At 39.3% G+C, this 23975-nt stretch overlaps 1 protein-coding gene across 1 annotated transcript; it reads left to right on the plus strand.

Annotated features, from left to right (window-relative positions):
• The first annotated feature begins 348 nt into the window (after nt 1–348).
• Nucleotides 349–23975, plus strand: TSNAX (translin associated factor X). The gene is made up of 6 exons (XM_068154272.1): nt 349–474; nt 2526–2633; nt 5444–5558; nt 7202–7332; nt 20363–20490; nt 22145–23975. The coding sequence occupies exons 1-6, from the start codon at nt 459–461 to the stop codon at nt 22517–22519; spliced, it is 873 nt and encodes a 290-aa protein (XP_068010373.1). The 5' UTR covers nt 349–458; the 3' UTR covers nt 22520–23975.

The raw sequence follows: 23975 nt of genomic DNA on the forward strand, positions 1-23975 counted from the left end.
CGCTGGCTGTCAGCGGGGACAGCAGGCACGTAACACCGAAGCTTCCTCGCCGACCGCGGCTCTACCACCCTACATCTATCTGACAGTACCGCCTCAGCACTACAGCTCCCGTCGAGCCGCGGGCACGGGAGGCCCCATGGCGAGGCCGCAGACTAGCTGCCACCACAGTGTCGCCTGCTCGGAAGCACGGCACACCTCTCAGTCCTACCCCGACTTCTCGGCAGCAAGGCCAGATATCATCCACCGCTCCGCCGTAGCTCCATATCGTGCCTCCCGCGCCGCGGGCGACAGGCCGGCAGTCTCCGCGCGCGCGGTGTCTTGCCGTCAGGCACCTGGGCGGGCGCCCCGATCGCGGCGCCGTCGGTGTGAGGCCTGCGGGTGGCGTGGTGGGGCCCTGGCGGCGCGCGGGTGAAAACGGGTTGCCCTGGGACGCGGCCTGGCTCGGCCGTGGCACCGAGATGAGCGGCAAGGAAGGTGATAGTGGCGGCGCGCGTGTTCTAGTTCTTCCTTCCCCCTCACCCCGGCTTTACAGCAGATTAGAGCCGGTGGCCCACCACTGAATGGTGTGACTGCGGCCTCCTGAGGCTTGGGGCCGCCTCCCCGCCGGAGCAGGGCCGCCCGTCGCCACCTGGCGCGCTGAAGTGTGGGCGGGCGCCTCTCGGGGCTGTGCGGCCGATGCGCCGCCTGCTGCCGGCCGAGGCCTACGGCTGTACAGGCCCCCCGGGGTCCCATTCAAGTCCCTGAGCCGGCAGGAGACACAGGCGTGAAGAACGTCTGATGAAAGGAGTTGATGAAAGCGGAGGGGAGGCCTAGCAGCTAGGAGGGTGCCGACACGTGAGGCTCTGTCGTGAACCGGTGATTTCTTTCAAGTGCCTCACCAAACTCTGGCCTTATACCGAGAGAGACAGTTTCTCCAGAGGTGCTACTGCCTTCTCCCTTGGGCTTCACAGACAAACCTTGTGGTGGTAAAAGAGCAGCTGCATTTGCCAAAAGCAGAGTGTGTCAGCCCTGTAAAGCACATACAGCGGTAACTAACTTTCAGTAGCACAGCAAGCACTTTGTGGTCTCTGTGTTGGTTTAAGCTAGGTAGTTGCAGAGACTTCCCTTTAGCTGGAAAGTAGGCAAGTAGGCTCTGCAACAAACTGGATTTCTTAAAGTTTTGCGTGTGTGTGTGATTTATTGCTGGTGGTTTAAAGCCAATTTGCTGTAAGAGCAGTCTGTGGTTTTATGATAGTCAAGTTGTTGGTTATCTAGTGGAACAACTTTTCTGTGTTTCTCTTGTCCCCATACCCTTTAGAATGGCCTGTTTTTCTCCTGTAGGTCATGATGATGTTCCCTAATTTTGGAATGCTGCCGAGAGTTTAATTCTCTGCACAATTTCAGGGGTTATGCTTGTGATGTTTTCAACTACTACAGTGAAAACAGAACTCCAAACCTGTGTCCTAATAGGAAAGAAGGAAAAAAATGATTTTTGGTTTCCTCTTTTAGAAAGTCACTACACCCACTTCTGGTTTTGGTTTGGAATAATAAACAATTAAACGGAAACATTTTAAAATCCAGTGTTCGTCTGTGGCTTCTAAGTAGCTTCCTTTTGTTCTTTTAAGGAAACTGAAAGAATGCCATATATTAATAAAAGTATGCTTGTATGTAAGAGTTTGCCAAATTTTGGTCTTGTTTAGGAACACAAAGAGTACAGCTGTCACAAAGGAGGTAGCAAGAGAGGAGAAACGATTAAATCATGTATGACACAATGAGTCAGTCCTAGATGAAGGAAGGACAAAAGGAAGAAGCTATACCAAATGTAAATCACTGGTAAAATACAGTCCAAAAGAGATGAGTTCTGGGTGAAGGTCTGAAAGGGGAGGCTAAGGAAAAGGCATATAAGGCCAGTTGAGGGGAACAGCTATGTTGAGGTGAAAAGAGAAGAAAGTGGTTAAGGGGCAGAGTGAAAGGACCTTAGGATGCTACACTGCAGGAGCTAAATCTGCCCACCTACATAGTGGTAATCAGTGCTTAAGTTATGCCTTGCCTTTTCTGATCACTGAAGAACGTTGACAGAAGAATGGTAATGAAGAACTTGTAGTTTTAATGACTCCTGACAAACTCTTTAAAATAAAAAAAAAAAAAGCTGGTGGGGAAGGAGGGCCTAATCCAGTAGGCTCTTGCTTGTACAAGGATTCCTATGCAGCCATTCATTTACAGAAAAGAAGCATTAAAAGATGTGAAAACCTGACCAAGAAAAAAAACACCAAGGATTTAGGATCCTACCACACTCATGCATTGAAGTTGGTAGATTTTTCCACCCCCCCCCCCCCTAATTTTCACTAGGAATGTGGTGGGAAAAGTAGCAAGCTAACATGATGTTGGTAAAAAGCTTCATCCAATTACCTGATTTGTACTTTAAAGTATGGCTACAGTTATTAATGCTCTGAAGCCAGCATTCTGCTGGTGGTTATGCTCTGGCAAAACTACTTCTTAATGTGGAATTTAATTTTTTTTTTTTGGTGTTTATCTTCTATTAATAGGATCTGGTGGGTTCAGAAAACGAAAGCATGACCATTTTCCACATGGTCAAAGGAGAGAGGAAAAGGAGAATGTTAATCCATCTTCAGCTTTGATGATGTCTTTTAAATGTAAGTAAGCATTTGTGGTGTAGAAATTACTAGGAAATGACTAATATTTAGTGATGGAATAAACCATCTTTTTCTGTGGGAGAAGCTTGAAACCTATTGGACTCATGCTTCATGCATTAAGAGCTTAGTGTTTTGATTTTTGTGGAATAATGTCCTGAGAGTGGGATTTCACATAGCTCCACCAGATGCATTACTTGCTCCTTTCTTTGTCCTGCCTGCTGTTCCCACTCCCCATCCAGCTTCTGCTGAACCTGATACTAAGCATGCTGTGTAAGTGTCCAGCCAGGCAAAAGGTGACCAGGTCCCTTGATGGCAGAAAGCTATAAAATCTGCAGTGCTGTAATGCAAAATAGGAGCTGTGGAGACAAAAGGAGGAGATAGCTACCTTTGGGGAGACAGAGAAGGCTCTTAGCTGTTGACCTTAGTGCTGGTGCACAGATGACTTTACTATAGATATGGGTATTTGTTTACACAGGCACTTATTCAAAATAAGAGTTTGGCTAACTAATATAGACCTGTAGGTAGACAATTATTTCAAGTTGAGTGTCTTTTAAAAAATAGCATGTATTTCAGTTGCTCTAAATAAGCAGGTGTAAACTTCCCTCATACCAAGCTTTTTTTATGTGATTCTGCACAAAACCAAATTTGAACTCCAGTAAATTTAATTGAACTTGCTCATTAGACAAGCACTAACAAAGGAAATTTCAGCTTCAGAAATGAGAAGGCCTGCTAGAAGAACAAGGGAGATGTGATATGGGAACTTCTTGATTCTTGGTTTAAAATTTTTTCCATCCCACCTATTTTTTTTATGAAGCTAAGGAGAGTGAAGAAGCAAGAGCTGGATGGCTATTATAGTACTTCCTTAGGTGTATCAGTTTATCATAAGGTTGCCATTAATCCAAATTCAAACCAGCACTTGTTTCCCTCCTTTCTTATGAGATCCAATCAGCAGTATTTGGTTAATTTCAGAAAGGATGCAAGGGTCAGGGTTTATTCATCTTTTCAAAGCTCCATTGTTTGTATTGCATTAGTGATTGTAAGCTCTGGGCAGAGACACTGGTGGTCTTTGTCTCCGTGTCAGGCACAAGCATTAAGAAAAGGTGTGCTCCAGATGGCTTATAATTAACCAAGCTGTGTAAGCTGAATGCAAGCCGTGCATTATTCCTCTGTGTGTCGCCTGCATCTAAAAATTTAACGTATGAAATTAAGTGGTTGTACACATTTTGCTTCTTTTAATCTCTTTGGAAAAATGTCCTACTCAAGTTGACAGTTATCTGTTGGAACCACAAATTTATGGAAAATTAATAACTGTTTTTTGTAATAAGAATTTAAAAAATATGTTTTTTCTTAATACATTTTTATATGACAACTCTGTGATACAGAGAGTGGATATTATCTTGGCTTGTAAGTTAAGGTTTATGAAGTGTGCTTTTTAAGGATTTAGTTTTGCACCACCACAATCAATAGTCTGAGTCTTTGCTTTTGGTGACAGGTTAAAAATTAAAGCAGAATGTGTGGACATGACTGTATGGTCTTGATATGTTAGCCTAGAGAATATCCCAAGTTCTAATCCTTTGCAATTTTAGGCAACACTATGGTAGGTTTCCTCTAAAAGCCACAGTAGTCCAGAAGAAATTTGGGGCATTGCTTATATTGTAGATCTTCAAAATAATGAATTTCCTGGTAGATGATACTTGTAAATGGTCTTTGGGAATGTCATACATGATATCCTATGAAGTACCTCAAGTTCCTGTTACTGATCTGGTGATAATTCAATGGTGGACTCTCAGAATCTGGAAGAGACATACCAAACTGATGTGAAAGATTGAAAAGATGAGTAGGAGCGTTTGTGAATTAGAGTTTCAGAAGAAGATCAGGGAGAATGGAACAAAACAAGAGCAATGAAGTTTTTATCAAAGCAGGGAGTTATTTTTGTAGTTTCATCTGAATTTGGCTTGCTAGCAGACTGTTGTGCTTTTCTAAAATATACTCAGTTGTCAGACCTTCAAAAATGTAGTTTCTTGGTTTATTTTCACTTTACACCTCAGCTGGAACATAGGAAGTGTGTTAGATATCTTATAAATATCATGAATAATTTGAGTGGAATAATGGTCTATAAATTGTTAATGGTATCTGAAATATTCATAATGTTTGTCTGTGAAAACTGGAAGCACATCCTCTCTTCTCTATTCATTGTAGTTAGAATTTACAGCAGTAAGTTAGAAATCTTATTTTAAGTAATTGATCTCACTTTGCTTTTGTACTTCTAGTTCTTAAGGATATTAAAATACTTGACTTTTGGACAAGTCTGGTTAGGATGTGAAATGCAACTTTTCATTTTACTGCATGGTGAAGTTTTAACAACATGTGCCTTTGTGAAATGCCTTTTTTTGTTTGTTTATTTGTTTTGGAGACTGGCAAATTATATTTACTAATGATTGCAGTTGTTTGTTTTGGGTTTTGGTTTTTTTTATTGCTGAATTTGGGTGAAACTTAAAGTCTGTTTCCTAAACAGCAGTATTGTAGAATAGATGTTAGTAGTCAGAAAATACATTTTACCTTGAAATTGTTTGGGCTACTTTAAAGCGTCATCAGGGCTGATGTATATGTAAATCTGACTTACAAACAGCAGTAGTATTAGTGATGAGTTTTGCAGCTCTGGGAGGTGGTGGGCAGTGATGACCTCTGTTGTGGCTTTGCTGACCACCTTGGGAAAAGGGGCTGGGGTCGATAAGCAGGTTCTGTAGCACAGCCTGTCTGCTCTTCTGCTGTGCTGTGTACATGTGATAACCATGCTTGTTACTGTGCAGCCTTTCAGCTGGAGCTTGACACCAGGCATGACAAATACGAACGGCTTGTGAAGCTCAGCCGCGATATAACTATTGAAAGCAAAAGAACAATATTTCTGCTCCACAGGTTTACCAGGTGAGTCATATTGAGCATGAAAATGTTCATGGAAACCTAGAAACTGCGTTGGTGTTTTGTGTATTTGTGATTAACAGCTGCAATATTCTGCTGAAAGGAATTTAATTAACTTCCCATAAACATCCTTTAGGGTATATGTGAGCTAATGAATGCATGTGCCAATTAGAGAATTAAAAGATGCTAGTTCAGGTTTCTCAGTTGGTTTTAGTGGTGCATTAAACAAAATCAGAGTATTAGACTATAATAGCAGCTGGATGCTTTCCAGCATTCCTGCTTTTCTCCTTTCCAGCTTTCAGCAGGCTGAGAGAGAAGATCATGTACCTTTCATTCTGATTAGTTGCTTCTGCAGTTACTTCACTATTTTGGTTTTTCCCAACCCAGGTCATGAATACGAAGAGGAGGTTACTCATGTTCTTTTTAATTCAGTACATTCTGCAACCTAAGAGGTTTTTGTGTGAAATTCAGAGCTTCTACGTGTTTTGTCTTCTTAGGAGTTTGCCAAGCAACTTTTGGAAGTCACAGATAAACTAGAAGAAGAATAGGAAAATTTGAAGCTTTGCGTAGCCTGTTGTATATAATACTTACTGTATGTGTCAGATATTGGTCTTATATATTAAAGTTATAACATCTTTCTGTTAACTTTATTCTTAATTTGTTTTTGGTTACCTATCAATGCATTTCAGATGTTGTAACTATGTATAGTTATCATAGTACTAATAGATATAAATAGGGTTGCCCTCTTTTTAACTTTGTCTTTTCCTGCAATCAGGCACTGTGATTATTCTAGTAACCACTATAGCCTTGACTCCCACTACAAGGAATAGGTAGCTGGGAACTGGTAGAGGAAAGTACAACAACAAAAAAAATTCTTTTCAGTCTGAGCTTTAGATTCCTGTTTTGTAAGACATTCCTGTTTGTCAGAGTGGAAGCTTTCCATGCTCTATTTCCTTCTCCTTTGCTTTTCACTGTTAGTGTTTCTACTTTCAGAAATCTGTTTGCTTTTAAATGTTTTCTTGAGTGCAGTCTACCGGTAGTTCATTTAATAGACTGTAAATTAGTATACCATGTAGATTATTTGGGAATGAAGGAGGGAGGAGTTTAAAGAACATTAGATGAACTTCTAAATGCCAAATATATATTGTGGTTGAGAATTGGATATTTCAGCTGTTCCTGAATAGTATAGCCCATAATTACTTCCTAGAAAAGAATCATACATAGACGTAGGTCATGTATTGTATTTTGCAATATATTGCAAAAGGCATTTTCTTTTAGTTTGTAAATTTCTGTCTTTGAGAGTCTGAAGGACTTCTGCCAATACTGCTAATTTTCTGGAATTCTTTTGCAAAGCCTTTGTATGTATTTCTCATTGTTCTTACTTGAAGAATAATTAACATTCTAGCCTGGGATAAACATCATGTTGCCAGAACTGTTTGACTGATTATTTTTATGGTTAAAATCTATAGAATTTCAGAATCTGCAGTAGGTGTCAATGAAAATTAAACTGTTTTTCATTCCATTATTAGCTTTGCTTTTTTCCTGAAACCATTGAAAAAGTATTGGTTAGCAAAATGTGTATTTAAAAAAAAAATTGTTTCCTTAGGTTCTAAAAGCTGGTTTTTTCAGTTTCTGTTCTATGATTGCAGTGCTCCCAATGGGGAAGAAATACTAAATGAATCTGAAGTTAAACTAGATGCTGTCCGACGGAAAATTAAGCAGGTTGCACAAGAGCTAGTTGGAGAAGACATGTATCAGTTTCACAGAGCTATATCTCCAGGTAAACTATTTAAAAATAGGTAACCTATGCAATTTTGCACCAAGCTCAGTTGCTCTTTATGCAGCAGTTCTTTCTCTTCATGCTGTGAATGAAGAGAATAGTTTGTGTGTATCCCTGTCTTATAAAAGCAAGTAAGCAAACCTGTTTCTAGGTTTCTACTTCTAGATTCTTTCCTCTGAGTGAAAAAACACATCAGTTGTTGGGTTTTGTTTTTTAAAAAATGCATATTTTTTCCAACTTGAAAAGTTAGCTTTTTGATTATTTTTTTTTAATATGAAAGATATGTAAGCTTAGGATAGCCATAGCAACCTGAAAATACAGAAACGAATGAAAAAAATTTGTTCGGGTTTGCTTTGTGTGTTCGCTAAATACCACAGTCAGCTACACTGGTTCTCATGTGTAATCAGTTCCTGACTTGCATGAAGATATCTGTTAACATCAAACTGGACCTGAAAAAACTCTTTAGAAAAGAACTGAAAATACGCTATCGGAAACAATTCAGTGTTTCTAGAACATTTCCCCTGTGTTTTAAATCTCAGCCTCGTAAAATGACTAAGATGTATTTGTCCATTGTAGAGCAGGCCAAATTGCTATAGACCTCTAGTTGAGGAAGTTAGAGGTCTGCTGCATGTGTATGATGACTCAATACATCCACAGCCACAAAGCTTTTATTATACAATGGGCTATTTCGGTTGGAAGGGACCTACAACAGTCCAACTACCTGACCAATACAGGGCTAACTGAAAGTTAAAGCATGTTGTTAAGGTGATTATTCAAGTGCCTCTTAAACACAGGCAATCTTGGGACATAACTACCTCTCCTCTGGAGCAGATTTGAACCTTTCCCGTGCATCTTGTTATTGGATACCAAGGAAAAGAGCTCAGAAACTACCCTTTCCTCTTCTCAGGAAGCTATAGAGCAGTGAGGTTGCCCCTCAGCTTCCTCCTCTCCACACTTGAGAAACCCAAAGTCCTTAGCTTGTCACAGAATCAGAGAATGGCTGGGGCTGAAAGGCACTTCTTGGGATCCCCTAGTCCCAACCCCCCTGCTAAAGCAGGTTCATCTGGAGTTGTGTGCACAGGAACATGCCCAGGTGGGTTTCAAAAATCTCCAGAGAAGGAGACTCTGCAATGTTTCTAGGTAGTTCCGGTGCTCCATCATCCTCAAAGATGTTATTCCTTACATTAGGAAAACAGGTGGAACTTAACTGTGTTTTAGTTTGTGCCCATTGCCCTTTGCCATATAACTGGGAACTGCTGAAAAGAGTGGCCTTGAAGTCTTGACTTCACAGGACATTCTTTCCAGGCCTTTTACTGGTTTGTTGCCCTTCTGGTTGCAGTCAAGGACCTTCACGTCGTTTTTAAATTGTGAGGCCTAGAACTGCACACAGCTACATATGCAACAGTATGTGTATGGGACTTGGAGTGAGATTGTCATAGAATTGAAGGATTTTCTTGAGACAGCTTATGAGAGTGAATCCTGTGAGCTCTTTAGGTAAAAAGAAAGGGGGGTGAAGAGGTATTAGTACATAAGTAATGAGGAGGAGAAGCAGACTCTGCTGTCCATCTTCCCAGCATTCAGGCATGCAGTCTCTGCAAAAAATGCCTAAGCTTTGCTTTTCTGTGGATGGAACTGTTAGAACTCAGAATGGCTATATACCCTTTACCCTTTTTCCTCTTTTCAGGTGACACATGTAAGTGGCAAGTCTGTGGAAATCTCATTGTTTGTATAATATTGCCTGGGCCTGAGATGTCCCTATTGTTTCTGTAATTGAGTAGTTCTTGCCTCATTAGGAAGACATACAAAATTAACTGAAATAAGCTGCCTTCATTTAATTTCTGTATGTCACCCACAGCATTTACTTAGATTCTAGCTCTTCTACATGATGCTCCTCTGTGAGGGGACATTGTGTCCGCTGATGTCTATTATGCATGTTTTGTAAGAGCATGTATTAGAATAAGCCTGTCACTGAGAAGACAGGGTATGATTTTAGGCAGTAAGTGTATGACAAGTATGAAATGTGAACTTGTTTAAACAGAGCTTCATTGTTACCTTATTCATTAAATCCTTCCCTATCCAGTTAGTCATTGGGAAAATGAGGGACATGCAGGCTTAAAAAACTTGTAGATCTTGATCATACTGAAGGCTAGGGGACAATCAGATAAAAAGCAGCTGTGAGCAGGAATGCTTTATTTCCTTGTCTCCTACTGCTTATGAAGAATCGTAATTGGTAGAGAAACAGTGATGAGAGTTAAGAATGATGCTTTTGCTTTTATTTTAAAGTTTAGTGTTCTTTAATTGTTACTTTACTTTTTTTTTTTTTTCCCACAGTGGAAAAAGCTTGAATGCCTTTTGGAAAATAAATATAGCTAGGAAAAGTGCTAGGTCTTTTGTCTTTATGTATTTACTAGAGCCATAATTCTTGACCTTCCTTTCACCTAGTTTTCAATTCTGATTTTGTATCTTACAGAAATTCTGGAAAACTAGTTAAAAAGCTTTTTATGAACAAAACCATTGACATTAATCTGCATTTTTTCCCTTCAAAAATAATAAAGAAACGCCTATGTCCCATATCTCAAAAGCAGCATGTCCAATTAACCTCAAACTTCCTAAAAATATTCTCCTTTGTCTTGAAACCAAACATGAAACATCCTCCTGTTCCCCACCCTGCCTCCCACAGAAAGAGTAAAAGTGATCAAACCTGGACTTACAGTGGATATCATGTAGCAGACTTAACTGGGCAGTCATAAGTATCCACATAATAAAGCTGTCTAATACATATTTTATTCAGTATAATAACTGTTAGCCTATAAATAGAAAAGTGCTATCAGTATAATGCTTGGGAATATTGTTTGCCATTTGTAATTGTTAAATGCTTTTTTTGGGGTTACTCCAAGCAGTTGTTCTTTTGACTTGAAGATAAAACAATTCTGGCAGAGCACTAAAGGAGTTTCATGCTTTCCCTCATTAAGAATAGTGCTAATGGCACGCAAGAGGTTTCCCCAAAGGACACTTGCATGAGCTCAAACACTGAGTATAGCACTAATTGAACAACAACAAAAACTGATGACTAATTTCTACACGTTTCTTAACAGTACAGATTGTCCCAGGGGATGATTAAACAAGCAAACAAAGAGATACTGAAATAATGAAGTCTTTTTTTAATGTACAGCTCTTAATTTGTTATGTTAGCATGTTCTGCTTTGTTGATATTTTTAAAGCTTTACTATTTGTAGTATAGAATTCCCGCTCCTTTGCCCCATATTGCACTGTATATCTTCTGTATCCTGAGAGGAAATGTGTACTATGTCTTTAAAATTGTTGTGAGACGCTGTGCGAGAAACAGGCTGAAAAAGATTGTGTGATTTTATGAAGGGGTGGAAGAATCTTTGAAGGATTTTATATCTGCACGTTTGGGTGTTTATATATACACATACACACCTCTAATACTAAGGAAAATATCAATAGTAAACAGGAAAGACTTGTATGAGTCTGAAAGACAAGAAGGAGGCTGCTATGCAACATTTTAGCATTTTTGGAATTATTCTAAGGATGCTCTAAATCTCATAAATGCAAAACTTAGGTAATGGAGAGGGAAGGTAGCAGTTGTGTCATAGCTTGGCATTGTGTGGGATTGAACAGAGTACCTTTGAACTTGATTCTGTAAAATGAAATTTCTACCTATTTGAAGAGTCACTTTTTTTTTTCTTTGTTTTTTTTTTGTCCCTTAATAAAGATGTGGGAGAGAATTGGAAGGCTTTTGAGGTGGTTAAATATTTTCTATAGGGCAGCTTGACCGAAAAAGCTCTTGGAGTAATCGTTCTAACTACATGTTGATGCTTTTTATAATGAGGTCATTAGATGGTTTGAAGCACAAGTGTAAGTGTGGTATTGTCTTCACAACTGACAGGCATACGGAAATCAAAATATGGAGCCCATAATTCTTCTGTGGCTCCTTCAGTAGTGTGCTGTAGGGTGATGATAATTGCTGCAACTAGAGTGTTGTTGATTGACCTTTCTGTTTACTCTGTGTGCCTGTGCTAGCAGCAGTGGTACATGGAGTGGTGTGCTCAGAGAAACTCATTAGCTCTTTATCATGTCTGCACTTGCTCTCAATAGGATTAGATGGTGAGGCTGTAAAATGTCAGCACCTTGTCAAAACTATTGCTCAGTGACTGTTGCTGCTGTGGGGAATTCTGTGTAAAAGTTCAGCATTGACGCAGTCTAACACATAATTTATCTTGTGTGGGCACTAGTTGTGTTTTGAGAAAATAATACAGTGGAGCTTGTTTCTGTCTTCTGCCTTATGCCATTAAGAGTCACTTTAGATGTGCAATCATACTGCAACAAACTATTGCTGGATTAGGCAAAGTTAAGCCTGTGTGGATGAAAAGGAAACACTCTATGGTTCTGGAATGCAGTTTTTAACAGCGTTGTATAGGACCACCAGACATGGTGCTGTAAGAAATGCTGTTGAGATGACTGAGGTCTATTCAAGGAGCTTAGATTTAGATTATTGATTATATAAGTAATATTGGGGGGATTGGGGTATTGTATGAAGGATTTGGATTAGAACACTGTGGTGGTGTTAGGTTGACAGTTGGACTCGATGTTGGAGGTCTTTGAAAACCAAAACAAGTCTATGATTCTATGTAAATATTTCTGTGGTACCTGTTTTATTGGTTTGGTTGGTTTTGGTTTTTATATGAGAAGAAAGTCTCATGCTCAAGCTGCACTCCTTTGTATTTGTAGACACCTATGCATTTCTGAAAACATGTCAAAGTAAAGAACTATACTGTGTATCAGGAACAGTAGAAGTAGGACACCTTTTATTCTTAAGAAAGCTTAAAACCTATAATAAAGGTAGATGATATATTTAAACCTATAATAAAAGTAGATGATGTATTTAATCTCCCCATTTGGTAATACAAATGGAAAGCTTTTCACTGCCTGGGTAAGGTATCATGGATTGTAAATGTTCCACCCAGGAGAAGGCTTGAATAAACTTAGAACTTGAAAGGAAAGCTGTCCATGAAGGAAACATCCAGGTTTGTGCAAGATGGTGGGAAAACATAATAACACAGGAACAGGATGTAACTGAAGAATTTAGGTTAATCTCTTTGCTATTGTGGGTGAGAGGTAAAATGCCAGAATGGAAACAAGTTTCCTGATTATACTGGAAAATTATCAGAATTTGCAATGAATTAGCTAATATTTATCGGAACTAAGTTTGTTAATTTCTGTGCTTCTCTGTTTTGTTACTTTCTCTGTTTCTCTGTTCTCACATCAGCAAGTTTGGTGCCAAACAAACTTTATCAAGCTGGTTTTCCTCACCCTGCAAATTGCTTATTTGAAACTTGATACCTTCAACTTGTTGCATTTTACTGCCTTTGATTTTCAGATTCACGCCTTTTTTTCTAAATTGTTCCTGGCAAAGTGAAAAATCAGCAACTGCAAAGCCATTCACTTTTTAGTTTCTGCTGCTGGGTTTGTACATCCATACACAAAAACTTAAAACAAACCTGGGAAATTTAATGCAAATTCAGACATGACCAAACAGGGGATTCACAGTGTGAGCATTGATTATCAGCTGGTCCTGAATGAGCCATTGAGTTCAGCATAAGCCATGCATTCAGCAGGAGCCATTGAGGGGAGCATAAGTCTGTAAGAAAAGCTATATATGATCTTTTGAAGATGTGTGCTATGGATCGAACCAAAGAAAGACTGTGCTTTCCTAGTTCTACCTTAAGACTTACGTTTCCTACACAACAGTCTGAAAGTAGGGATGTTGTCTTTTCAGTTTCATAGCTAGCATAATGAGTAGATTTTTTTGGTTTGTAGTCATGTGGTGAGAAACAGGAGTTGGTGAGTGGTGATGTACCTTTTTTTAAACCATCTCACTAGATCTATATTTATGAGGATAAATGGCCACCATTGTTGTTTCTGATATGCTAATTGTGTTGAGGCTGTTGCATTGAAATACCATCTTGAGAACTTTCAATGAAATTTGAACTCAAGGAGCTGTGTTGTGTTAGGTGCTCTTCCTTTGATCATTGAACGTCCTGTTTGAGTCAGAGCTTGCTTTCTTTGGTATCTTGAACCTCAAGGCTATTAGTAGGCTAAAATTTGCCATCTAACTGAAGGATTTTTAAAATTCTGTATCAATTATTAAGGCAATTAGAGGTAGTTAAAGTGATCAGAAAGTCTACTCGTCACAGAAACCCTTCAGAACCAAACACTTGTTTACAAAAGTAATCATGGTACATCCAAGTCTTCAAGTAGGAGCAGAATGAAAGCTTGTGAATTTCTCATCTATGATGAAACTGCAAAAAAAATAGCATTTGTCATATGTATGTTTTCAAAAACAATTACAAAAAGGGTTGATTAAACTGTTCTGTGCAATGAGAGATTGGAATATTATCTGCAGGACTTTTGTGCTTCTTTAGGGAATAATAGAATTCTCACAGGCACATGTACCTTTTAAAGAGGGAACCTTTATTTGTTTGTGTAGTTGTTGTAATCCAAACATTAGTCTGTTTTTCCCTTTTCCTTACAGCTGGTGTGTATTCAACTTTAAGCAAAGTGAAAACCATATTAACACTTAAGTATCTCAAATGCATGACTTCAACACATGCAGTTAGGAGGAAACAGAACTTCTTGGTTGTCTTAGATATGTCAAGTGGCACTTGATTAATCAATAAAGCATTCAGGTCTTAATGTGAGAAATTTGCATCCATGTAATTAGTGCTATAATAGTAAACTAGTGTTTAGATGTAATATATGCTCTTTGGTTACATTTCATTAGAAATCAGTTCAAGGCTATTGAAAGTATTTTTCTCTGACAACTGTATCTGGGTTTGTACTGATTACTAAATGAATTTCAAAAAAGGATTGATAAAATTGAGTAGTTCGTTTATGTGACTTGATCAAAAGAAGGATCAATGAAGGAAGAGCACCTAACACAATAAAGCCAGGTTGGATCAAGCCTTGAGCAGCTTGCTATAATAGGTGGTGTTCCTGCTCATGGCAGAGAGATGAGAACTAGATGATCTTTAAGGTCCTTTCCAACCCAAACCATTACAAGATTCTATGACAGCTTCATTTTTCTTCTTCTCCAGTTTCCTTCAAAATTCAGACTACTTGTAGCCCTGACATAATGACTCAGCTTTTGAAGCATTATGCAGCAAATAGAAATATTTGATTCCCTCCTGCCCCCCCAAATTTGTAGCCTTTTATGGATATTTGTTCTAGTGCTTTTATTTGTATTTGTTAGTTAGTCCCATTTTAGAAAATCCACTCCTGAGTGGAATTATTGTTTAATGCTGTTTTCACAACAGGATGTCCAGAGCATGTCTGTCTCTGAAGATGGCTGGCTTTATGCTCTTTCAGTGGATTGTTATAAAATGAACCTTTGACTTCATGTTCACAATCAACAAAACAATTGGACTGCTTCACAGCCTCAGTTTCAGTACTTCTTTTTATCATTTGTGGGTGGAACTAGATCTTGCCAAGTCTGGAGAGAACTTCATTGGAAAAGAGTGAGGTGTGATTTGTCAGTTTCATCTTACAGGATGCTGACCTTGAAGCAAAATGATTTCATGTGTGTATTAATACTTTTAAATTTGTGGCTCATACTTGTTGTGGTGGATGCAACTGGGTAATTTGCTTATTTCACCATTCTTCCCTTCGTGGAACAATCTGCTTGTAGAAATGAGTTAAGTCTAGCATCTTCCTCATATTCTCAGACCTTATGGGCTCTCCAGTTTAACTCTGGATTTTCTCTGTTTGAGACTTCCACAAGAATATGACTTCCCCCCCCTCCCCACCCCCAGGTTGTGGGGGGGGTTCTGTGGGTTTTAGGGTTTTGTTTTGATTTTTTAATTTATTTTTTAATAAGAATGCCACTTGCCAGCTTAAACATGATGATAAGGTAAAGCTGTGGCTCTGCTGTTCTGATGGTTGTAATGAATGTGCAAGGGGGCAGTTTTACATGACTCACCCTATAAATAATGTGCCCCACCCTTATCATAGTGATCCTGGAAGAAACTTGTTTTGTGTATTTTCCTGCTATCCTTCTAGTGGTTATTATTGGTCTGTGATTCTTGCAGAGAAGTTTAGGGGAGAAGCTAGGTAAGAGAACACACTGTTACCTGCTTTCTGAAGAAAAAGAGGAAAGGAGACAAAAGGATAGAAAGAAATGTAAGTTTGAGAAGAAATAAGGAGAGATAATGTGTGCTCAAGAAGATGGCAGATAGCATTGGCATTGCTAACCTTAAGAACCGAGAGATGTGAAATCCATTTTAACTCAATTTTTAGCTCTTGAACAGCTATTTAAAGGAGGAAATTAAGTAAACAAAATTTTAGGGGGAATATTTCACCTCTCATTCAATCTGTCATTCTGTGTTAAAATTTCCATGTGTGAGTGTACATCATGGATGGAATTAAGTGCTTCTTACCCTAACCTGGAATTTCTATTCTTGACTCATTTTTCAAGGAGAACTAGCTTTTGCTACCCATCCTGCATTCATTTGACCCTTGGATTGAGTGCTCCAATGACTTGTTGTTTTGGGGTTTTTTTTTAAGAAATGAGATTTATTGCTAAGTTTCTTAGAGAAACTGCATAACAGTTCATTCTCAGAGATTGCATAAAGGTCTTGAACATCAGCTGGTAGAGCTAGCAAAAGTGCACGAGCTTTCGGGCACAAAATATCCTTCATATTTAATATATGCTCAGAAGATATCTCACTGATACCTCACTGTGACTTTCTAGTTCTTATGCAGAAAATAAATTTCAAAATATAGAAAGAAATTCTTAGATCACTGTGTCAGTAGTGCAAATTATTTACATAGATTAAATGTAACAAAATATCAGAATACTCAAATAGTATGTTACCTTGCATCTGTAATTTTAAAATAATGCTGGTAGAAATAATACAGCAATTTTAACTGTGATTTTTGGTCCCTGTACTAGAGGGGAAAAAATTTACATAAGAGGCAGTCATACAAACTATTCCATTACTGGCAGCTCAATCCGTAAATAAGGCGATTCTGGAATAAATCCAAAACAAGAGCATAAGGGGAAAGGTATTGTTGGCTGGTGTATTGAAATGAGATGGAGTTGTTCACCTTGGGGATTATTTGCTGAAAATAGCGGATGTCCTACCATTAAGCTGAAACATAACATGTTTAAACATCCTTCTACCTGCACATGGAAACACCTTATTTCAAGGTCTTGGGTCACTGAAGTGTCATGTTGTAGCTACTTCTGGAACGAGTTTACAAAGAAAAAAATGGAAGTCAAATATGAGTACTTCTTTCAAAGTAGCTGCTACCAGGGACCAGGGTTTGTTCCCAGTCTATTTGTTATTATAACAACTTTAAAGGAAATTAGTTAAGGCTTGCTTGTAAGTAGCAGGAACCAGATTCCCTAATTGTGAAAAGGTGACAGTAAATGACTAAGCAGGCTGAGTACATTCACATTGTGGTGTTAAAACAGGAGTGAGGAGAAAAGTGGAACGTGTCAGCCAGGGTGGGCTGGTGAGAGGAAGCAGAAATGTCTATCTATGTGTATACTTACCGCAAAAATACACCCATATATAAAAAATACATAAAAATGAATTAATAGAGGAGCCAAACACTTATCCTGGCAAATGCGTGTGGAGGAGTAGAAAAGTCGAGTGAGCTGAAACTGAAAGTTATGATTGATTGGGGAAACTTGTTTACCAAAACGTTTGAGACCTGATTTAATCTCTGAGAACCTGGGGATAATGCCAAGTTGATTTACATATGTAATAGTCTTCTGCATAGACAGCAGAAAGAGATTCTCAAAGGTGTTATCATGTTGAGTGCTGCTGTATCTGGTATCTTACAGCTTACTCACAGAAAAGGCCAACATTTTGTAATGGCTCATTGGTCATATTCTATCAGAGGGTAAGTCAGGAAAAGAATGAGTAATGAAATCTAACTCTCTGCAACTTCTGAAGATCTTAAAGATCCTGAGCAGCTTTTAACTAGTGTTCTTCTATTGCTTGTGCCCAGAATGCTTTACAAAACTCCATTGATTTTACATTATTGCATTTAATTTGCCTTGCAGTTCCCTCTGTGTGTTCTAATTTGTGAACAGCAGTTCTGAGTGCGGATTTGGTTGCTGGATGTTTATTCTGTTTTTCCCATTGATGCTGTAGAGAAGCATAAAGGGTGCAGGCTGAATAGCCATTCTGAATTGCCTCCACTCACCTTGCAAACACATATTTAAAAGGAAAAAACACAGGTCACCAATCCTCTTTTGTGATTGTAATGTGGAAGGACTTCTGTAGCTGAATTTTCCCTTGTGGTTACCTTTAGTTGTTTTGGGGTTATTTCCACCCTCATCTGTTAGTCAAATCTATGTTCTCTTCTTTTTGATTTAGACTTTCTTTCTTTGATGCAGATGAAGTCTAAATTTGTTACTACCTCCATAAGCTGAGGTCCTGGCTCTTCAGAGATTAGTTGAGGATTTTAAGATTATTCTAATGGAATCAGGAATCTATTACTGCTCCCCTTGTGTACCTCCACATTTTCTCACTATAGACTGGTAAATCTGTTTTCTAATTGTGACCCTCTTGCAGTATGATATGGTAGTGTCACCACTTTCTTGAAGTGGCACCATCCCTTTAAAATGTCTCAGAATGACTCTGCTAGAGCCATCTCTGTTACATTTCAGTCTGTTTGTTTAATGTTCTCTTCTGATGTTTCTCTGTCCATAGATGAGATATACACGTGCATTCATTTTTGTCTTCAAAATGTTTTTAGCTTAACCCAACTGAGGCTGTTCCAGGTTTGGTTTTTTGTCTGTTTCATTTCCACTGACAATGCCAGCTTCAGCTTTCTGCTTATGAACTTTTCCCACATGCTTTCCCCAAATCTGTTCTCTGCACATGAGGAAAACCTGACAGAACCTGTGAAATTGCTATCTGAACATTGAAGCCCTTTTTTAGATCTCACCTTAGCTAAAAGGCACACAGAAAATCACCATCTGCTAAGTAGGTAGGAAGAGGTAATTGTGGGAGGTGGCTGCAGATGGCAAACAAATGTGGTGCAAACTACATTTGTTATCCTAGCCAACATGCCAACCCCTTTTGCCCCCCTGCGTGCCTTTTTAGAATATAAGCTCTATTGGAGAGAGCTGTTTGGTTTGGGGGGGTTGGTTGGTTGGAGTTGGTTTTTTTTCCCCTTGGTCTGGAGAGATAAGTAACAACAGATGCTTTGTCCCAAACGTGAATTTCACCTCACCTGCATGTTTTAAGAAGCCTGTTTGCTAATTTCCAAACACTAGAGAAGTGGGAAATTAAGTTTTAAATAAGTGTGTTGCTAGTAAGATTGAACAAAGGAGGTGTATTTGAGCTGGCTTCCTTTGATTTATCTGCAGTCTTTTTCTCTGCATTGCATCCTGTGTCTTTGTGGACTCATGGAGTAGTACCCTGTGCTCTCCGTCTCACAAGTGGTTTATTTAAAAAGTTTGGGTTGGAAGGGACTTTTCAAAGGTCGTCTAATCCAACCTTCATGCAGTGAGCAGGGACATCTTTAACTAGATCAGGTTGCTCAGAGCCCCATCAAATCTGACCTTGAATGTTACTGCCTCTCTGGGCAACCTGTGCCAGTGTCTCATCACCCTTTAAAAAATGTTTCCCATATATCTAGTCTAAATCTTCCCTCTTTTGATTTAAAACCATTACCCCTTGTCCTATCAGAACAAGCCCTGCAAAAAATATTATCCCCATCTTAGTGTAGGCCCCCTTTAAGTACTGAAAGTTTTGCAGTAAGGTTTTTTTCTCTGGGCTGAGTAACCCCAACTCTCTCAGCCTTTCTTCACGGGAGAAGCCCTCTGATAACTTTTGTAGCTCTCCTCTGGATCTGCTCTAACAGGTCTATGTCTTTTTTGTTCTGAGACAGTAGAAGGGAAGATTAACCTCCCTTAACCTACTGGCCACACTCCTTCTGATACAGTCCAGGACGTGATTTGCCTTCCGGGCTGCAAGCACACATTGCTGGCTCATGTCCAGTTTTTCAGCCACCAGTACACCCAAGTCTTTTTCCATAGGGCTGCTCGCAATCCCTCAGCCTGGATCAATAGTGGGTGTTGTTCTGACTCAGGTGTAGGATGTTGTATTTGGCCTTGTTGAATACCCTGAGGTTCACAGAGGCCTACTTCTTGAGCTTCCCTAGGTCCCTGTGGATAGCATCCTGTCCCTTAGATGTTAACTGCGCCAGTCTGCTTGATGTCTGCAAACTTTCTGAGGATGTGCTTAGTCCCACTGTCTATGTCACTGATGAAGGTACTGTATAGTACTAATCCCAGCACAGACCCCTGAGGGACATTATAAGGAGCTGCTGTTTATTGGAGGAACATAGAATGGTTTGGGTTGGAAGGTTCCTCCAAAGGTCATTTTGTCCAACCACCTTGCAGTAACCAGGGACATCCTCCACTAGATCAGGTTGCTCAGAACCTTGTCAAGCCTGACCTTGAATATCTTCAGGGATGGGGACTCAACTAGTTCCCTGGGCACCCAGTCCCAGTGTTCCACCACCCTCATGGTAAATAACTTGTTCCTAACATCCAATCTAAATCTACTCTTCTCTAATTTCAAACCATTGCTCCAAAGGCTATCACTACAGGCCTTGGTAAACAGTCCATCTTCATCCTTTTCGTAGGCCCTCTTCAGGTACTGGAAGGCTGATATTAGGTTCCCCCAGAGCCCTCTCTTCTCCAGGCTGAACATGATGCTTTATACTAAACTTACAGAAGGTTTTGAATGAAAAATGCAGTTGGAGTAAAAACTTATCTGCTGTGTTCTTGGTCCGGTTTTCATACTTAGAAGTGTGCTATGTTGGCTGATGTGCCAATGTTATTTCTGGATTACCTTAATTTTCACTTCTTGCTAGTAACTTTAAAATAGTCTCACTTGAAAAATTTCTGAAAAATAAATGTTGATGATGGATCATTGCTGGAAAGTTTGAATCATCTATTTTATTTTTTTTTATACTTTTGCAGGACTTCAAGAATATGTTGAGGCAGTCTCATTTCAGTATTTTATCAAAACACGCTCTTTGATTAGTGTTGAAGAGATCAATAAACAACTAATATTTACAGCAGAAGACAGAGAAGAAACAACAAACATGGTAAGAGTTTTTCTTTCCTTATGTGACAAATATCTTTCAGGGATGGAAATGCAATGCAGTAGGCTTAGTCACATTTTTGGCATCTGATTAAATAAGGCCAGTTAGTGGAATGGGATTAGATACACACTTGTTCAAAACATGCTTTTTATTCTGACAAGTAGTAAACTAAACCTGTGGGATGCAAGTTTATAAATTTCACATCCTTTTTATTCAGAGCAAACTGAACTCTTTCTTGTAGGGGGGAAGATCCAAGATAGTGAAATACTAACAGACAAATGTGGAAGAGTGATTTTTAATGTCTGGGACTGCCTTTAAGGCTTCTTGATTTGTAATGATACAGCAAAATGTTGAGGAATGCAAATCGATCCAAGGCAAGATAGAATTCATGAATGAAATCTTAACTGCTGGTACTGAGGTAGTCACAGGAGGTGCTGTAGTCAGGTTCTGTTAAAATGCAGCTGCATGTGTCTTAGCTTGGTCATTTATAGCTTTCCTGGAGTTGTTCTTATTGCTTCCCCTCAGAGGACAAGCTTGTACCGTAGCCTTAACATCATATCAGCTATTTCTTGTCTTGTCCATACTCCTACCCTACCCTAAATAGAACTTTTTACATAGGAACAAACGACTGCCACTGACCACAAACTTGGTGCAGTTTGCCTGGTGACAGGGAACAAAAGGGGATTTTGTTGTAATGTGTAGAAATGCACATGTAGTGTGCAGTAGTGCACAGTACTACTGATGCAGATGAATTTGTGAGTCTGCTTCTGTTGAAGAGATTCTGCTATAAAGCACTTATAAAGCACTTCTTACTCAATCTTCATTCTCTTGGTAAGATATATGCAAAGAAACCAAGATTTTAGCTTAAGTTTATTTGTTGTTACCAGAGGCAAACCCATTGTGGCACACTTGCTTTGACAAATTGAAGTTGTTAACCCCTACCTACACACCATTTACCTGATAAATGAATTAGGGTGGATGGCCTGTTATAGGAATAAGGGAACAGAAAGAAACCTGTGTTGTCTCTCACATTACCAATATTTTGCCAATTAAATGACTGGAGACGAGGGGCAAACTTGTAACTTTGTGATGAGTTTTCTTCATGAAGTATTTTTTTAATACTCTTTTAATAAGTACAGTTGATGCAAAGAGGATCTGAGAGAACTGTACCTATTAGCTTGTAGAAAATATGTCTCGAAATTCAAGATCCTATAACAAAATGTTATGATTTGTTTTCATGATGCAGTTGCTTTTTCCTTTGATTGCCTTAGTAGCATTGGACAGAGAGTTTAGGAAAGATTTAAATCTGTTAGCCTGAGCTCCATCAGCCAAAATAACTCAAAGCAACTGCCAATGAATACTGGTACAAAGACATGATAATTCTGTTTGGAAATAGAGATATTTAGAAGCAAGGCACATCGATGATGCTTGCTAGAATGGAAATTGCATCTCAAGTGGAAATGATGCTTTCGTACGTTTCAGTGTGCTGGAAAGACATCAGTACTTCTGGAATCAGGCTCGGCTGGAGTGCCACGCAACTTAATTTTCCAGAATGTTTTTAACTACCAGCTATGTCAGATGTCAGTCTGTATTTGAAACATTGCAGACTGCTTTTTCCTAGTTCTCTGTACTGGACTTTGTTCTGTTCCGTCCTCAGACCTCCGTTTCCCATGATGAACAACCACACGCTTGGAGCCTGAAGGTAACGCCTGTCGATTACCTGCTGGGAGTGGCTGACCTGACTGGAGAGCTGATGCGGCTGTGCATCAGCAGCGTTGGGAACGGTGACATAGACACGCCCTTTGAACTGAGCCACTTCTTGCGGCAGATTTACGACGGTTTCACTTTCATTGGCAACACTGGACCTTACGAAGTATCTAAGAAGCTGTATACCTTGAAACAGAGTCTTGCAAAAGTAGAGAATGCCTGCTACACGTTAAAAGTACGGGGATCTGAAATCCCAAAACACATGCTGGCTGATGTGTTCGCCTCCAAAACAGAACTGATTGACCAAGAGGAGAGTCTTTCTTAAGCTAAGGAGACTGTTGCAACTCAGAAGGCAAGAACACTTAGAGAAAGCTTTTTAGTTATGGTTTGTGGCATTTTGACCCTTCCCAAAGATTTTTTAGGTAGAGACATATTCAGTTTTATCTATGAGAATCTTATTTGCAGTGGTAATGGGTAACCAAAACCACTTTTTATAATGGGCAAGAGAAGAAACGTTTGACTTTGTCCTCTCGGTATGGATTTTCCTGTATTGCTCCATTGTACCTTCTTTCAGAATGACCAAAATTTCCACTGCACTCTACACCAGTGACTCTCAGTTGTGCGAGTCACCTCAGACTGTTGTGGTTGCTGTTAGCAGTTTTCAGCAAGCACAGCACTGGGAAAAAGAAAACAGGTTAGGTACTGTTATTTAGCATTATCCATATGTTTCTGCTGACCTGTTTCCTGAGTATTTGAGTTCTGTGCTCATGTCATATGTAAAACAATGCATTTATGTATGTGTAAGTTCATCCTTGAACTTGAAACTGAGGTGGCCTCAAAGGTGCCATGTAACTTCAGTTTTCTTTGATTAATGCTTTTGAGCATGAAGCTGAAAGTAAGTCACCAATTGATAATGAAGCTACTTGCACCAAGTAAATAGTACTGTGCACTCATTATTTTGAGGCTCTGTTTAAACTGAGTTCTGTTGATGTTAACACTGGGAATTCACAGTTTTGCCATAAGCTAGAAAATCCACAAAAAATAAATTGTGGAATGTGTTGGTTTACAATTTTTATAATACAGTGTGATTCAGAACCTGATATCTTCCTGTCTGTAGACAAAATGAGAAGACTTACCAAGTATGTTTAACATGAATAATTTGGCATTAGGACAAGCAGTGTTGGGCCAGAACGAATGTGATGTGGTGTTGGAAGTCTGTTCTCCATTGTTTGTGCTGTCCTGAGGACCTCCAGTGGGGCCGAGCTGGTATAAGTGAAAAAGGGCTAGTCAAGGTTTAAATATCTGTTAGCAGGAACTATATCACGTGCCTGCTCCTATGGAAAGGAAATTGCAAACAGAAGGCAGACATTCTGACTACCACATTTATCTTTGAGGTGGGTATGTCACCACTGGCAAAAAATCAGGGCTCTTTGCCGGTGTCTGAAGTTATGAAAGTCCGATAATGTACATTATGCTAAAGGAAAACAGATAAAAACAACATGATCTTTAGACTTCAGGAAATAGGCCTCCCAACTGCAACTGAAAATCCTGCATGTTTTTTATTTCCACTTCCATATGCTGTGATACTGCCAATATTTTTCCCATGAGCATATCCTGCGTAGCCGGGATCATCTGATACATGGATAGGAATGAGTAAATAACATTTCTGTCACATTTTTCCTTTGTTTCCACATAAGGCAATATGCAGTGGGTTGAGCAAGGAGTGGCTCTCTTTCCTATTGTTTAATAAAGTTTTTTACAATAAATGACAAGAAGCTGTT

Source organism: Melanerpes formicivorus, unplaced genomic scaffold (assembly GCF_026170545.1).
Source record: "Melanerpes formicivorus ecotype bairdi unplaced genomic scaffold, bMelFor1.0.p_v2 SCAF_2, whole genome shotgun sequence".
Lineage (NCBI taxonomy): Eukaryota > Metazoa > Chordata > Aves > Piciformes > Picidae > Melanerpes > Melanerpes formicivorus.

Excerpts from the sequence above, each read along its gene's own strand:
- TSNAX (XM_068154272.1), top strand. Across the intron at positions 7,333-20,362 it reads TCACAGAGCTATATCTCCAG|GACTTCAAGAATATGTTGAG; the intron begins GTAAACTATTTA and ends ATACTTTTGCAG. Across the intron at positions 20,491-22,144 it reads GAGAAGAAACAACAAACATG|ACCTCCGTTTCCCATGATGA; the intron begins GTAAGAGTTTTT and ends TTCCGTCCTCAG.